We start from the raw sequence: 18,670 nt of genomic DNA on the forward strand, positions 1-18,670 counted from the left end.
TCAGGTGTAGTATGTGACAGAAGTATGCTAAAGAAGCTGAAAAGTAAGATGTACAAGACAGTGGTGCGACCAGTACTACCATATGGTACAGAAATCTGGAAAGTAAAGTCAGAGCAGTTGAGGAAGCTAGAGGTGATCAAGATGAAATACCAGAGACAGGTAGTAGAATGAACAGTGTGGGATAGATTAAGAAATGAGGACATAGCAGCAGAAGCCATTGTAGCTCCAACTACAAAACAGGCCAAAGAGGACAGATTTGGGCACATGTGCAGAAAAGCAGAAGGCAATCTGGTAAAGATTTTGACAGACAGGAAGAAAGCTAAAGGAAACAAGGGTGCCCAGCAAAGAGGTGGATGGATTGTGTGAGAAATGATCGGGGACAGTCAGGCATGAGTGTAAAAGAAGGCAGGAGAGTGGCATTGACTAGAGAAAGATGGCAACAGTGGGCATCACACCTTAACCCCATGTAGAAAATGGGAAAAAGGGTGGTGATGATGATGATAACACTGTAGGCAGAGTGAAAGTGTAAAGATTAAGAAATGTTTGCAGTGTGTATCTGTTCTTCTTTGGGGAGGGTCAATGTAATAGTAAATCACAACATTTGAGTTTATCAATCATTTGTGTCACTCTCCTACTTTGGACACAACAGAAAAGTCTTCGTGGGTTCTGTTCAAGCAGCTTTATTTTGTACAAACACATCACGACAGGAGTTTAATGACTTTAACTTAAGTAACTTGTATACAAACTAACTGCTGCAATCATACATGCTTACTCTCTGGCTGCATTTTCAAAATGGCACTAGGAATGGAATGTGCTAGACATTTACACATGCACCTAACATTTTGACATGCTTCTCAAAGGTACAGTACCCACAGCATGTGCACTCTAATCAACATCCTCCCTCTTGAAAAATAAAACATGCAATGTTATGGATCTCTTTAGCATGCAGATATCACACACAGTTTTCCGTCATGCATTTACACAAGATAAAATACATATATACTCAGTTAAGTCTATGTTGTTGTACATTTCACACTGTGCTTGGATACTCGTCCATATCATGTGACATAAAACGGGGAATTGGACTTAGCAATTGGAGCTGTCTCTGTATAATGCTCAGTCTTTGAATTGTCTGAAACACCTACAGGAATGGAATCAGACATAGAAATACACTCTGGGATGGAAACAACATTTGGTTCACTCTAAGATCTAGAGACTGTGTCATCAAAATGATGTTGTGGTGATGATTCCGGTACAGGAAGTAAATGTCTGCTGTTTCCCTGTACTCCATACCCTTGGATTCTACCAGGTAAGATCTCAGCTTGGCACATATGCCTGTAACTTGACAAGTCCGGTCCAAACCTTTCATCATTTGTATTCTCACTGTTTCTCCTTCCCTCAACGAATGAAGAAATCTACTCCTTTTGTCATAACTGGACTTCTGGATCGAACGCTTCTTGAAAAGTTGAGCCTTTATGGTTCTATTGTTCTTAGCTTTAGGCCTCAATAAACTGGAACTAATAGGTAGAGTCATTCTAGTTTGCCTGGAAAGAAGTCTTTGAGCAGGTGAACCAAGAATATCGCCACGGGGTATGTTTCGGAGATTAAGATAATTCAAACAGACATCGGTATTGTAATGCTTTGACCTTTCAAGTAATTGCTTTGCACTGCACATTCAGCTAGCCCATTTGACTGTGGATATTCAGGACTGCTAGTAACATGTACAAAGTCCCATTCTCTTGCAAATTTCTGAAACAACTGGCTAGTAAATTGAGTACCATTGTCAGAGAAAACTTTGTGTGGGCTACCATGGACTGAGAAATGACATTTCAACTTAGTAATAACAGTTGTGGATGTTAGGTTAGGTAGTAAGTCAATCTCAAACCAGTTCAAATAAGAGTCTACCAATACCAATTAGTGTTGATTGTTCCACTCAAAGATATCAGTGGCGACTGTCGACCAAGGTAGTTCAGGAACTTGACTTAGCTGAAGTAGTTCTCTTTGCAAATCCGGTCTAGTACTATTGCATATGGAACAAGAAGAAAATACTTTATCAATGTCTCTCAATAATGAAGGCCAAAATACCAATTCTCTTGGTATTCTCTTAGTGGATGCAGAACCTGGGTAACCACGATCCAAAATCTGGATATATTATTGTTGTAAGGAAACAGGAACAACAATTTTAGGTCTTTTGAAAATAATACCATCCTCCATCAACATTTTATCTCTGTAAGGAAAATAGGTTTGCACTTCAGGTTGCTTTTATGGCCATCCAACATTAATGTAATGATTCAGCTTTTACAAAATTTGATCAATCTCAGTGTGATCTCTTAACTCACCAAGCCTAGTGGTAGAAACGTTACACACTTCCATCATGTCAAAGTCAAAATGCTCTGCATTAAGTTACTCCGTTGTGTTTCTGGGTGAACTGGATAAGTTATCAGCCAGACAGAGTAGCTTGCCTTTTGATATAGACCATGTTGAAGTTGTACATTTGCAATTTGAGCATCATTCTTTGTAATCTTGCTGGAGCTGAATGCATAGGCTTCTTTAGAATAGCAATTAGAAGTTGGTGGTCAGTTTCAATCTGAATAGCTCGACCATAAATATAATCATGAAACTTGGAACATGTAAATACTATTGCCAAAAGTCCTTTGCCAATTTGAGCATACTGCATCTCAGTTTTGGTTAAGTGTTCTAGATGCATAGGCTACTGATCTTCCCTCTTGAAGTATACCTGCACTTAAACCAAATTTTGAAGCATGACAGGAAAAAGTAACTGGTTTGTTCACATCATAATATCTTAATGTAGGCGGGGTGGCAACTTTCTGCTTAAGGTCTTCAAATGCTTTCTGGTGATGTTCTAGCCATGACCATATAACATTTTTGCACATTAGTTTTCTTTCTCTTAAAGGTACTGTCAACTCACTGATGTCTGGTATAAACTTGCCTGAATAGTTGATCATGCCTAAGAAATGCTGTAGAGTTTGAACATTGTCTGGCAATGACATCTCTACAATAGCTGCTTGCTTGGTCGGGTCTGGTCCCAAGCCAGTTCTGGTAAATAAATGACCTACATGTGTAACTTCTGGAAGTCTGAATTTGAACTTCAGAGGATTGAGCTTCATGTTTACTTCACGTGCTCTAGAACTTCCTTTAGGTTTCTGTCATGCTCTGCTTTACCATTGCCCGTAACCAATAAATCATCTACTATTATGGCACAAGGATAACCTGAAAATAATTCCTCCATTGCACGCTGAAAGACTTCACTTGCAGAATTTATTCATTCCAAAGGCATCTTTAGGAATCTGTATCTGCCAAACCGGGTACAAAAAGTGGTTAGTAATGAGGATTTGCGATCAAGCATCACTCGCCAAAATGAACTTTTTGCATCCAAGACAGAAAAAAAACAGTGGGATTCAGAATTAGGACTGTGACCTCTTCCACTGTGCTCATTGGATGATACAGTCTCTTCAATGCTTTGTTCAAATCTCTTAAGTCAATACATATTCTGATTTCATCTGAGCCTTTTTTGTGATCTGCTACCATAGATGACACCCATTCAGTTGGTTCTGTAACTGAACAAATTACACCTTGCTGCACATTTTTATCCAGTTAAGCTTTGACTTTATTCTGCATAGCTATTGGAATTCTTCTTGCCAGTCTGATCCCTGGAGTGACCTCTGGGTCTAACTTCATGGAATACACGATTGGAAATTTGATCAACTTGTCATCAAAAACGTCAGCATACTCTGAGAAAATGGTTTCAGAAAAACTGGAACTAGGAGATGCACTTATGTGATGAATTTCTTTGGTAAAAGAAAGCATATTCCTTCTCAAACTATCTTTGAGACCCAATAAAGACTGTACTGGCCTTTGGACTACATAGAATAACAAGTTGTAACAGTTCTTAGCCAAATAAAATAAAAGCATCACTGAGCCTTCAGTTTGAATTTCTTCACCTCCATAAGCAACAAGTTTCACACTACTGGCCACATTGAGTTGCTCATTAGCTCTCACTTTAGCAAATGTGTCTGCTGATATAACATTACACTTTGAACTGGTATCTTCTTTAAGCTCTGTGGATTTACCCTTGATCCGGACAGTATAAAACACTTTGTTCTTTGCCAATAAGTTCACTGCATCAACTCTTTCACCAATTACTGATATACCATCTACATAAAAAGCAGAATACTGTAACTCTACTTGATCAATTTTCTTTTTTGTGTGACCTTTCTTTAGAATTATGTGGGGTTTACTTGATTTGCAAAACTTTTGAAAATGATTCCATATTATACACTTGTGACATTGCTGACCAAATGTTAAGCATTTCTCTCTTTTAGACTCATGATTTGCACCACAATTGTGACAGTTAATAAAGCTGGACTTGGGTCTTGCTGATTCACTCTTGTACTGCACTGAGGAACTAGTCTTAGAACTTGCTGAAAAGTTCTGTGGTTTCCCTGGTGAGCCAGCATGGGCTGTAGCTACCATGTGCTTAGGCCTACTTCTGTTTGCCACTTGTTGCATATTATCTATGTGTGCTCTGGAGCCTGTTGAAACTATGCTCTTATTACGCACAAGCATACTAGTCTGTTTTTCTGTCACTTCATGGATCTGACAAATCTCTATGGCTTTATTCAATGTTAAATCACTGTCACAAACCAAGATATTTCTCATAGCAGCACTATTAATACCACACAAAAGCCTGTCCTTTATTAACTCAACTTTTAAGTCCCCAAACCGTCACATTTTAGTTTTGTTTCTCAGGTCAGTTATATAAGCTGCAAAAGTTTTCCCCTGGTTTCTAATCTCTCTTGTAAAATAAATGCCTCTCTAATGTAATATTTATCTAGGGGTTACACATCTCTCTGAACTTGCGCTTCAAAAACCCGGGGGTCTTCCCTTGATTCAGCCTGTACAACAATATGACAATTTTCACCTTCTCCCTCATATACTGCTGGTACATACACAAACGAATGGCCTCCTTCTATGGCCTCTAACCCAGCTAGGTTTAACAAAATGAATGCCTTATTATGTGCATCTTTATCTGAATAAGCTGCTTGCATAAAAATATCATACTCTTGCTGAAATATTCTCCAATTCTCTGCAATATTCTGATCAAATACAAGTGGTAAGGGCCATATTAACACATACCAGTGAAGGGGTTTTGCAAATAAGCACAAACACATACACATATGCCAGTATTTTATAACTTTGTGCTTCTGAAAGTATGCTTTTGGGCTTTTCGAAATTATGCTATTGGGCTTTCTGCGAAACAACTATCTCAGGCACTATAACACCTTTGAAATCACTTTATTGCAAGAAATCACCTCTTATCAGTATAAGAAACATATCAAACAAATGCACGATGCACGCCTCTATGTAAATGGACTTTGTGAAATAAGTCTCTAAGGCACCATAATACTCTTGAAATTACGGTCTTGCTAAAGAAAATTATCATCATTTTAAGAAACATTTCAAATGACTTCATGAAAATAAACTGGGCAAGGGAAGCTCAGAGTCAATAAAATTTCAAATTTCTTTGTGAATAAACTGTACACAGCACACTGAAATTTCCCCAAAATGGTGGCACCTTGCTAGGCAACTCTTTACAGTGCAAGAAACACTCTGTAATGGCGACACTTTGCAAATAGACACACTGAGCACATGAAAATTTTTGAAATGGCTGTACTTTGACTGTACTTCATGAAATAGTTGCACTTTGTACACAATAAATTCTTCGAGATAAATACACAGTAATAAACACACACTGTAAGAATTTTTACACACTTTGAGATACTTTGAATAACTTTAGTTATGCCCTTGATACAATGCAAAGTCGTAGTTATGCCAAAATACAGCCCATTGCCAAAATCATAGTCACCTTGCTTTATTTATGCTTAATGTGCCTTTTTTGCCCTTATTATATTTGTTTTGCTTGTTTAATCTCTTTTCATGCCAATTGTCCTTTTCTTGTGCTCGTTTTACCCTAAACATACCTGTTTTGCCCTTAAACATTCTCCTTTTACTTTAAACATACTCATTTTGCCCTTAAACATGCTTGTTTTACTTTAAACATACTCATTTTGTCTTTCTGACAATCGTTTTGTTAAAGGTCATTGTTTTAAACATCTCCCTTAGTTAATAAACCTTTTCATGCCTCCCGTTTGTTTGATAATGCAGTTTGTGCCCTTGTAATGTTCCATTGTACCTTCTATTCATTCTGGCTCTATTCCGTGCATGTTTCTCTTAGTTTACCTTCACTGTCATCTTTGCACCTGATGGCTCCAAATATTATTCTCTGTGATCCCGGTTCTGACACCATCTCTTCGTGGGTTCTGTTCAAGCAGCTTTATTTTGTACAAACACATCATGATAGAAGTTAACTGACTTTAACTTAAGTAACTTATATACAAACTAACTGCTGGAGTTATAGATGCTTCCTCTCTGGCTGCACTCTCAAAATGGCACTAGGAATGGCACATGCTAGATATTTATACATGTAAAATACAAATCAAAGACAATGAAGAAGACAACCACTGTCCCAGAAAAGTAGTTTATTAAGCACTTTTGTCCACAATGTTCCAAGACTTCTTCAGAATAACAACAGAATCAGCCACCCAGCATTTAATATTCAGTTGAAACACAATACAATTCAAAACCCTCCCTTCAATAAGCATCACCATAATAGCTAATAGAATCCTATTTAAGACATAACATAAAATGCTAACATATAATTCCATACTTTTTTCTATTACTCATAGGCTAACCAAATCTAATAAACGTTACTACATCACATATAAAAATACACATAAAAATACAATTAATATACTCTTTTAGAGCATAAAATATGCAGCTCTAAGCTTTAAAATACTACCCAAGGACATTGCTTCATTAAGCCCAGGGGTAGCAGTGGCATCAGTTTTCAATTGCCACTTAAGCTCTAAAAACTGCAAAAAGTCATCACTAGGCCTTCTCCTTTGTCCCAAAGTTACCTGATCTATAACTACAAATTTAAATTCATGAGAAAGATTCCATTCTATATGCTTATATAAAGCATTCTTGTCGTCTCTTCTCCTAATATCATACAAATGCTGATAAATTATTTTCCTCAGGCTTAACTTGTTTTTTTCCGACATTGAATGCATTACATAATTTACAGAGGGCCAAGTACACTACCCCTTTGCTACACACTGAAATCTCCCAAACAACTTAATATCCCCAAAACCTTCTACAAAAAATACTTCCCCATCTCCTGTATATGGACATTGAGAGCAATGACCACACTTTGTCATTTTCCCTTTTTTACATACCTCTCCAGATCTCTTCAACAATTTTTTTAAAACACAGGTCCTTCTTATATACAGTTATTGGCTTTTCCCCCACTATTTCCTTATATTGCTCATGAAAACAAAATAACTTCCAATTCTTCCACACTATAGAGGCAAAATAAAAAAAAATACTATTAAGTGTTAAAAATAGGGATTGCATTACCATCCACGCATCTCTTTACTGCACTACCCATATTACCTCCTCCCAATGAGGGGAGGGGGGAGTAAAATGACCCGTCCTTCTTTTTACATTCACTTTTAAAAACATTTCAGTTAAAAAAGACTCAGGATACCCCCTCACCATAAACAGCGATCTCAAAACATCATATTCCTTCAAATGTTCGGAATCATCAGTATCCATCCTAGCCAAGCGTACACACTGGCACTTGACAAGGGTTTTTTCTGGTGTAGGGGGTACATGCTTTCATAATGAAGCAGAGTATTTGAATAGGAAGGCTTTCAATAAATTGCAGATTCAAACTATTGAAGGGAAGGTTTTGAATTGTATTGTGTTTTAACTGATATATAAATGCTGGGTGGCTGATTCTATTGTTATTTTGAAGAAGTGCTGAAACATTGTGGACAAAAGCACTTAATAAACTACTTTTCTGGGAAAGTGGTTGTCTTCTTCATCGTCTTTGATTTGTATTTGTTGTTCCATGGTTTATTTAACATTTATATATGCACATAATGTCTTGACATGCTTCTTAAAGATATAGTACACACAGCATGTGCAGTCTGATTTACAATATGCATGCTGTTTTTCTGGTCAGAGTCTTTCAAGTGATGGCTACTTTTCCTGCAAACACCTGCATTGGTCTTATCCCTTCTTATGGAATGACATAGGTGTTGTAAGAGTGTCTTACATATCCCACAACAGTATTAGCTGTCTTCAGGTCTTGTCACCATTTCAGATTACTCATGGTCCCACAGCTGTGCTAGAGAAAACTTTAGCTGCATTCTGTCTCATGCTGTGCTTTATTTTTTAATTATTTCTGCATAGTTTTAACTATTCTTTCCCAAAGTAAAGATAAGTCCTAGGAATCATCAAAAGACTAAGTTGCAACTTCAAAGTGTGGAGGCAGGAGTAGTTGTGGTTTGCAAACAGCACCAGAGGAGTACCCTGCACAGTGCTTGTTCTGTTTGGTTCCAGATAACAATGTAAAAATTGCAAGAATTGAACTGAGTTTAAACAAAATGCAAACTAAATACAACTACATGCATTCAATGCCAATTTAACAGAAAAAATGACTTAAAACATTGGCAAAGAAATACTTCTACAAACTTAGATAGCCAGAAGGGAGAAACATAAATAAATGAGAAAAAGAGTTAGAACTGCTCACTAACATAAATAAATCCAAGCCCTTAGATCTAGCTAAGGAGCAAACATCTACAAGTTTGTTTCAAGTAGGTGCAAGCACTATGATAGCTCTCAAAAATAGAACGTAAAGCCAGATAGTAAAATACATAAGCAACCTTCACTAAAGCCATTGCGAAAGGACAAAGTACAACAGGAATGCATATCAGTTCCTACAGAAATACAGATGCCTCCAATATGCCAAGACAACACAATAAGAAAAGTTGTATCAGGTACATAGTTTTGTTGTACAATAGCCTATGACCATAAGTGAGACAAAGGTTAATTCCATATATCAACCAGCTGCTATTTCTCCTTCATACTGTACTTTATGACTTTCTTGAGCAATTATTTCTTGGCAAAAAAAAAATTCTTTCTGCAGCTTCAGGGTGGCAACAAGGACCTGTATCATACCTTTGAGGGCCAATACACATCTGTCCTTATGGTCACTCAACATGACCCTTTGCCACTTCCTGTAAAGGTTCATAAAATGAAGAGAAAACAGAGCACAAGTCCTTCTACTATTTCTTCTGAGTTAGGAATAATCATTATGTACAAATTGGTCATGATGACACCTTGTCAAAGTAATCTAGCTATGCACCTTAGGAAATTACTTTCAGTGAAACTATAATATTAAAGAGCTATTTAGCTATCCCATTTCTGAGCTTTCCACACGTAAAAGATAACATGAAGAAATGCTCAAATAACCAGAGTTCAAGAGGACTGCCTATGTAAAATAATGCTGATGATCTGTTAAAATCTTAGCACCCACACAACCAGGCTCCCACTCATACGTTTGCTGATACTATAGAACAAAAATTTCAAAGAAAAGGTCAGATTTTTATTTTAGTTTAATTTCTGACCCTGGGAATCCAGCTCTGCCTACAGCTCCCCCACTGAAAACATCTCTACCTATTATTACAATGTCTTTTGAAAGGAGGGTGATATTGCTGGACAAGTTAGGCAAGAAAGAGCAGTATCCAGAAATGGGTAGTCCTTATGTAAAGAGCAAATCAACAAGAACTGGATTTTGTTTTTGTTTGTATCTTGTTTCAAGGATTTTGGCTAAAAATGCCAAACATATTGTTTGCAATATATATAAGTAGCCACTTTAAACATATTCTGGACCAAAAAGAACAGTTTTTAGTCAATTTTCAGCTTTAAGCAGATTTAGTCAGTCAGAAAAATAAATAAAAATATTATTTCTTGAAAAGCGTAGAGAATAAGAACAAAAATAAATAAATAAGGATGCTAGCCAAATCCTTCCACGGGCCTTAATCCAGAGCAACATATTGTTGACAGTGATTTCAATCCCAAAACAAGTAGATAGTTTCAATAATTTCCACTAGCACTCAGCAAGCAGGATAGAAGCCTTTTATTCCTTTCTAGCTTCCGGATGTATTCCAAACAACATCTTTCAGAGATACCTTGTAACAACCCTTGTCAATCTATAGAGACACGTCCCAAATTCCAGAAACCACAAATCCATTTCCTTATAGACAGCAGCATGTCAAAAATACCCTCTTCTGTGCTAATCAGTATGTCCCTATGGCTCAACACAACTGTGCTTCCCTGGGTCAGCAGTCAGCCTGTCTATATATATATATATATATATATATATATATATATATATGTGTGTGTGTGTGTGTGTGTGTGTGTGTGTGCGTGTGTGTTTGTGTATAATGCATCTCTACATATATGTGGATGTGTTTCATACATGCATACAGATAGATATGCAGACAATAATGCCCAACAGGGTGCGTGTTATTGTGGAAATAATGCCTGGGGTGTTCTGAAGCCTGGCATTGGAGGCAGAGGGCTTCTATACCCCTGGAAGGGTTTTTTTCCACAATAACACACAACTGGAGAACTTTACTGCACTTAGAGAATGGGCTATCTGTAAAAGTGTTGTGTTTTACTTACTTATTTTTGTTTTTATTACTATATTATTTTTTTATATATTTTTATGCAAAATAGTTCCTTTGCCTAGTGTTTCAAAGTTGCTGTATTATATGTAAAGGTGTTAGAGGTGGCATTTTATATCTAAAGTATATCATTTAAAAAATATCTAGACATTTACTTTATTTTTTGGTCCCTTACTCCTAAAATGTGTGGTTTGTTGCCAGTTATTGGGGAACAATGTCAGTAAATAAATAATGACATATATTTGACTTTCAGACTTTATTTCCTTCAGAAAAATTCATGTTAACACAAATCCTGCTATTTAAGCTACTTTATAATTTTATAGGAACAACATTTAATATCTGTTCCAATTTTTAAGTCTTTGTTCCCCCTTTATTTTAGGCTTTATCCAGATTTCTTGAAACTTTTTTTCAATTTCATTTAGTTTTTACACTCACTGAACAGCAAAAGCACTGCTTAGTGAGTGTAAAATAAAGGCTTGATCGATCTCACAATCGCACTCATGCATGCATACACTTACACACACAGACATAAATGCACACAATTTATTAATTTTTTTTTTTTATATTTTACACTCGCTAAACAGCAGAAGTGCTGCTTAGTGAGCATTAAATAATGGCAGCCATTAGGTTATTTTTAGTCTGAGTTCCACGGCAGCTTGATATGCCACTGAGAAGTGGTGGACTCATTTTTCAGCAGACATTATTTGTAGATAAACACCCTGCTTGGGCTTGTGTTTTGTGCATCTTGTGAGCGCATGTGTGTGTGTGTGTGTGTGTGTGTGTGTGTGTGAGTGTGTGTGTGTGAGTGTGCTTGAGTGTGTGTGTGTGTGTGGGGGGGGTTCATGTGTGTGCATATTTGCATTCTTATGTTTAATTTCTTTCATTCTTTTCCATCTGAGGAAAAGTGCATTCACATTGCTTATGGTAACCCGTCTTCAAAACTATTTAGCAGAAATTATACTGAGTTGATTTAGCACCAAAACAAGTTAAACTACAGCTTGGTAGAAAATCATTATAACAGCTAACTTGTGATTCTTAAAATGGAATTTCACCAGGTGGAAAATATACACTTTTGTTTTACAATTCTGACAGTTTTGACAAAAGTGTTTGATATCATGATACAGTAGCATTTCAGCTAATGCACTCAGAGGACATATAGACCTCCATGTACTTAATAGTTATTACAGTATTTAAATAGAATGTACACTGCCTTCTGTAGCAAATTCCTTCTGAGATGAATTATGTTACCACTGTTGGAAAAATGCTTCCTTTCAAAAATTAGTTGCTAATTTAAGAAGAAAAATAAACTGTAAAAACCTCTGTATTGCTAACATAAATGTATAAATAGTTATGAAATTGTATTTTCTCATTAACTGATCATTGAAACATGTCAGATGTTGAAAGAGGGAAGATTTGGTTTTGTCGTAAAAAATGATCATTTCCCAAGCTTCATAGTCTGATAGAGTGAAAGTTAATTATTATCCAATAATTTTACTATCTTACTCCTTTCTCATTTCTACATCATATATGATCTGGTCAATCCCGACGGGAGTCACATGTCTGTGTAGGATTAACACCCATGACATACTGGAATTGACAGAAATCAAAGGTCTATGCAGTGCTAACATCCATACAATGCAGAAGTTAACACATGCACAAGCAGGTAGCAGCATGTTAAAAAGGCATGGTTCTGATGGTTCTGACAGCGCAGCTAAATGATGTGGTACTTACTTCATCCCATTCTGCAGTAAATGATGGTGTCCTTTCAGGACTTCTGATTGCATGCTGTTTAATGAGTGAAGGGTCACAACATTTCACCCGTGTTTCTTCTTCAACTGGTGAGCAATTTATCAAATTAGAGTCTGATTTGGATATAGTTTTGGATAAATGCATTTCCAGGAGAGTTTTTGGCACAGATTTTACCCTTCCTAAAGTACATGCCCGGTCCTCAAATGCACCAGTGTTGCTGGCCCGTGTCTCGATATTCTGCACAGGTCTATTGCTGACAGATGTCACACCATCTGGTTGGTTAACTCTTGTATGAAAAATTGTTCTATACACAACCTGAGGTTTATTTGGTTTTACCTGTGGTGATGGACTGTCACCATTAATTTGGTCTAATGTTCCATCTCTTTCAGAGTTCTGTGCAGATTTTGAGCTTGGTAAAGTTGCTCCCTTTTCAGATTCTTTATGCTTCCTGACATTATTATAAAGTTGGTAGGGTGTTTCTGGTGATTCACAGGCTGGAGAGGATCCATGTAAGAGGCCAGCAAACTGTTCCGGGACATGCTCATCGGGAATCTCCTCTGCTGCTGCTTCCTGCTGATACAGAGTTTCATCTGAGAAATGGAAAGAAAAAGTTACAGGCTGATTTACAAGCAATCATGAAGTGCTTACTGTATTTTTTAATGGTCTACAAAATACTTTTGTGTAGTTCTAGTGTTGGTAAAATGTGTTTTAGAGTATGTGTGATAGTGTAAGCAGTTGTGAAAAGTGTTCCTTGTCATAAAGACAAAAAAAAGCATTAATTGCACTAAGTGTGAATGCAGCACTTATGGATATAAATGGCACCAGAGTGTGTAATTCACAGAAGGTTATTGCAGAACAGAACAGATACACTAAGGTGGTATGATTCCCAACTACAGGTTCTTTTGTAATGTTATCTCATCTGATTTCTTCATTTACAGCCCACATGCTTGCAGAGTATCTGAATATTGAGGAATTTGAAACTAAACTTTGCAAAAATTAATTTTGATTAATGAAATACCAACTGTATCAAAAGACCATCTATAGTGCATAATGGAGATCTTCACCTGATAGTAGCATACCTCTGATTGGTTTCCATAACACAAAAAACTATGTAAGGTTGCATTAAATAAAGAATATATTGTGTGTCTTTACTTTTCCTCCTAAGACTTTGTTATTATGAAATCGCAGAACAGGTTCTTCTGTCTAACCTGCTATCATGACTTCTCTGACTTTATTATTACTAAGAATGCCATTTTATGAATGGATTTGCATACATTTTACTCAGTGTCTAAGGACAATCCACAAGAAAATGAATGAACAAAGCCTACTTCTGATTTGTAGGAAATGGATAAGAGAAGGGATATAACTCATCAAACCTGCAGTTGGTGGGCAAACCAACCACAAATAAACAAAACAGCACAAATATTAGAGCCAGCACAATGCAGAGATATCAAGACCATGGGTACCAAGGCTATCAATGGACATAACTATACAATGCAGTTCCAGGGGTTAGCCAGCTGGACATATGCTGTCTTTCCAGTGAAAATAGAAGGGCTGTCATACTTTCAGTATAAGCAAAAGGCATATATAGTTATCAGTATGATGAAAGGTACAGTAAATGGACACGTGAACACACACACACACACACACACACACACACACACACACACACGCACACACACACACACACACACACACACACACACACACACACACACACACACACACACACACACACACACAGATATACAGAAATACTGCACATATAGCATCACGGGTCCACTTTGTAATTTCGAAATTCCACAATCCCGACATTCTAAATAGTGACACTCAGAACTTCGAGGTTGTAAAATCTCAAAACCTGTCCATGGAGCTTGTCGTAAAGGGCAGAATGGGAACATTATCATTCTCTTCACTCTAGTGCGATCTTGGAGTCGGTATATTTAAGTTGCAGGGGTGTGGGGGGCACATTCCCCCCTGCAAAAATGTGATTCTTGATGTATTTTTGTTTTAGTTTTCTTTTTTTTTTTAATTTTGAGATTCCACAATCTTGAGGTCCTAAGCTTCGGTATTTAGAATGTCAGGATTGCGGAATTTTGAAATTACAAAGTGGACCCACCATTGCACACCCAAAATTGTAAAATTGTCATTTTATATAGCCTTTACTCTCACTTTAAGCAAAAAGTACACACTCAGACATACACACACACACACACACACACACACACACACACACACACACGCACACGCGCACATACACCAAAATATTCACACACACCTACACACAGACACACATACAAACACTACAAAATCTATTCCCTTACCTGTCCCTTATTCTAGCCCCAATCCACAAGCACTCATACATGTTTGCCCACCACTAATGCTGAAACATTCAGTATATCAGTATATAACCAAAAGCTACAGCTCAGGAGTAAAACGAATGCTTGTATGCAAGCAGGCACACCACAGGAACAGTCATCGAGCCAATGTTTAACATCTCCTAATGTCAATAAACATGGCTTTTAGTTAAAAGAGAAACCAATATACTCTGTCCACAAGGTGTATATTTGACTGAATATATTGCAGCTATCAATATCTATCTACACACATACACACACACACACATATATATATATATATATATATATATATATATATATATATATATATTATATATAATGTTATGATGTAAAAATGTCATTAAGAAGGTAACATTGCATCATCTGTGATGTGTTTCTGTACAATACAGCTAGCACTGGTGCACAGTAACGGAGGCATAGATGTAGGTTGCCGTTCATACCTCCTGTTAAATGCCCAGAATTTCACAGAACATCCAGATGTTTGTCTCATATTTTTGATCAGTTCTTCATAAACGTTGTGATTTTCTGGCAATCATTAATGACTGAAGTCACAAAACAATGACAAACATGAGTGTCAGACAGCACATCTTTCACTAAATACATGCAAGTGCAAAATCTGTTATTCTAGCAATTTCTTAACTTTATAAGAGCAATACTTAAAATGCATCCCTGATTTTGAGCCTTTGTCCCCCTATCATTTTTGTCTTTGTCCAGAACTCTTGTGTTGAAAGGTTGAGGGAGTGTGTTCTAGTACTAGATCTTTAACATGTTGTTTAATAGCGGGCACTAACCTCTGGATTTCACAGTTATGATGCAGTTTAATTCCTAGGAGAACGACAGCACAGTGAAAACACAGTTACCATCACAACCTCTTCTTCTTTAAGAGTAAACTGAGAACAATTTGCATTATAAATATGGAAATAATAGAAAAAAATTGTAAACTCTGTATGCATTCAAACTAGTACTTTAATTAGTACTTTTCAAAAAGCACATCTTGGGTGCTTGTCATACAATTTTTCATAAGAAACACAAATCACTGTATCATTTCTAGATATAAAGGTAATCAGTCACATATCTTCCCATGAGCATAGTTACACTCATACATTGGTTAGACAAACTCATCTCATGACCATGACTGATCACACATTGGAAAATAACTTGTAGAAGAGGGTTAGACAAAGAGTTAGAGATTCTAAAGACTTCTCTAACATCTTTAGCTGGACCAGTTGGGGAAGCACTTGGCAGAGACACATCAGATTTCAAGGATAGCTTCATGACTCTTTTCAAGTTTGGAGCATCCACCTTCATCTCAAATAGCTGGCTGCAGAGATGGAATATGTATACTTCAGTTAGCTAAACACCTCATCATTCTTCATTCAAACACTTGGGCATGTCTAGCTGTTATATAGCTATTTTGGGGAGAGTCCTCAAGAATAACTTGGATATCTCTAGTTACATCTATCAATGGCATTTTTATCCATTTTCACCACATAAGATTGTGGTTCACCTGATTTTTTGCACTGTGATGTTAGTCATTTCACATTTTCCCACTCATTCATTTTTGTCACACTTGTTAATTGGGTAGAAATATGAGTAGACTGTAGTATCGCCTATCATATCTATATTTTGCATTGTGGCAATCTTCTTAACAGATTTGAAAAGAACAAAAACAACAAGCTTTGGTCTTGGTTTAGATTTTAAAACAAGTAACATACTCCTGATCTGTTGGACATATATCAGCAGTGCTACATTTAGTCCAGTACTAATGTATGAAGTAACTCAGTAGGACATAAGGGCTTTGTGAGGATATGGTTGGTGAAGAATCTTTTTTGGTATTTATTATTATTTATTTATTTATTGCATTTGTTAACAGGGAAAGTCCACTGGGCCTGAATAGAGCCCATTTTCAGTGGAGGCCCTGGGAGAAAAGCTCCGCAAAGATACATACATAAAAACAGCATGCTGACACAAGCTGTGCAATGTCCTTGCTAATAATGGGCCACCATACTGACATTTTGCCTCTTTCATAGCACTTAGTCATGCCTTGGTGTCATTTGTATATTGTTTTAAGCACTTCAGTACATTGTGAAGATGGTACAACCATTCTGTCTTGATATATAGCAAACCATTGCTTTTAGAACAATTGTGCCCTGACAGTATAGCATTTGTACACTGGATGCTTTGTCTGTGTCTAATGATTAAGTCATCCATCTCTTATAAGTTTAATGCCTATCTGCAGCTCATTATCCTGTTTTACAGCATGTCAAGCCCTTTAGTAGATACTAGTTGATTTGCCACGATGTTCTTCACTTATGCAACAACAACTTCTTTAATATCAGATTGTACGTGGTCAAGTACTGGATTTGTTAAAAACATGTCAGAAAAAGTCACTTGCATTCCAGGTATATGGATCACTCTGGTACTGAAACAGCTCAGCATCTCAGTTTCAGATGCAACCTGTGATATCTTGGTAATGCTTTGGTCAAATTGCAAGAATTAATCTGTGTAGTTTCTGTGGTTAGTCTGGAGCTGGACTCTCAAGCTCCAATAGGTAATTTGATAACTTCTCACATATCCACATACGTCCAAGGCACTCTTCCTATTTTTCTGCATCAGTTAGCATTCTGGAGCAATATGCCACAGGTGGTAGAACTTGTACATCCGCCGGGAGTAAACTGACACCTGGAATGTGATTACTATCATCAGCACTCCTGGATGTTTGTTTTGTGATGTAGTAATAGGTGAGCATTAAAACATATATCAGGATGTTTAACCCTGCAAAACGATAGATCTTGAGCATTCTCCCATGACCAAAGTACATTATTCATTATAAAATCTGTTAGTGGAGGCAACACCTGGACAGATCTGATACAAACTTGCACAATAAATATATTTTGCAAAGAAAACCTTCCAGTTAGACTGAAAATATTTGTTCGCTATAAACTATGTCTCTCTCTATCTAGAGTGGTATCTATCAAAGTCTACTTGAAACATCTGATGTGGAGAACACTCTAGCACCAGCAAGAGAGTAATATCCTCAAAAGTAAAAAGGATGAACCTGTCCCTCAAGACTGCTTCATTACACTTTTTTTATTTAATACACATTCTCACATTGACATTCTTTTTGATAATTGGTGCCAGAGGTACACAATCAATTGCTTTGCAATGGGTTCAGTTTCACTTTCAATCACAGCAAATGTCTGTATACATTTGAGTTCTGGTTCTACTTTAGAGAATACAGGAAACAGTATCCTTTTGGGTGTGGTCAGGGCGCATGAGATGGCGTATGGCTTCAGCTTTATCTTTGCTGGCTCACAGTTAAGCAAACCAACTTTCACAAACGTATCTATATTAATTTAATTTACTCTTGCAATCAGCTCCAACTTGCATGCCAGCGTTTTACTAAGAAGATTATTCAGATATAGAACTTCTAGTGCGCAGATTCACAACTCAAACTTGTGTCCTTTCTACTCAGTCATTGTTAGGAATTCCCCCATGCTTTTTTGTGGGTTTATGTATTTCTATTTTTACTTCAAGCAGTTGTGGACAATTTGATGATTTTATAAGTAGCACATGACACTGTAATAACATCAGCCCCTTTATCTATTTTAAAGCTTACAGAAGTTCCATGTATCGGGAGTTTAACTTACCAGTCTGATTCAGCATTTCCTATAGCAGTGACTGAACCCAGGCTTACTGAATGCTCTATTCTGTTTTATTCTCAGCAGATTCATTTATTAGCCTAGTTGTACACAACATCAAAATGCTCCATCTTGCTGCATTTCTTACGTCTTCTGTCATATGCAGGACACTGCTCTGAGTATGATAGTAGTTGCATCTCATGCATTTGCCAAGCTTGCAATTATTTTGCTTTTTTATGCACATGCTTATTTTGAATATCCTCTCTTTTTGCCAGATATCACATTTTTTGTGTTTTACATCACA

General features: G+C 36.8%; 1 protein-coding gene across 9 annotated transcripts in view; it reads right to left on the bottom strand.

Moving 5' to 3' along the window:
• ANKS1B (ankyrin repeat and sterile alpha motif domain containing 1B) overlaps positions 1-18,670 on the bottom strand; it is a 6,771,497-nt gene that overhangs the window by 3,240,663 nt on the left and 3,512,164 nt on the right. For all 9 annotated transcript variants that reach the window (XM_044087908.1, XM_044087910.1, XM_044087909.1 and 6 more), the window contains one exon: positions 12,348-12,955. In XM_044087908.1, the coding sequence (XP_043943843.1) occupies positions 12,348-12,955 (608 nt within the window). The remainder of the gene's footprint in view (positions 1-12,347; positions 12,956-18,670) is intronic.

This window comes from Protopterus annectens, chromosome 11.part0, assembly GCF_019279795.1.
Source record: "Protopterus annectens isolate FY-2018-M chromosome 11.part0, PAN1.0, whole genome shotgun sequence".
Classification (NCBI taxonomy): domain Eukaryota; kingdom Metazoa; phylum Chordata; order Ceratodontiformes; family Protopteridae; genus Protopterus; species Protopterus annectens.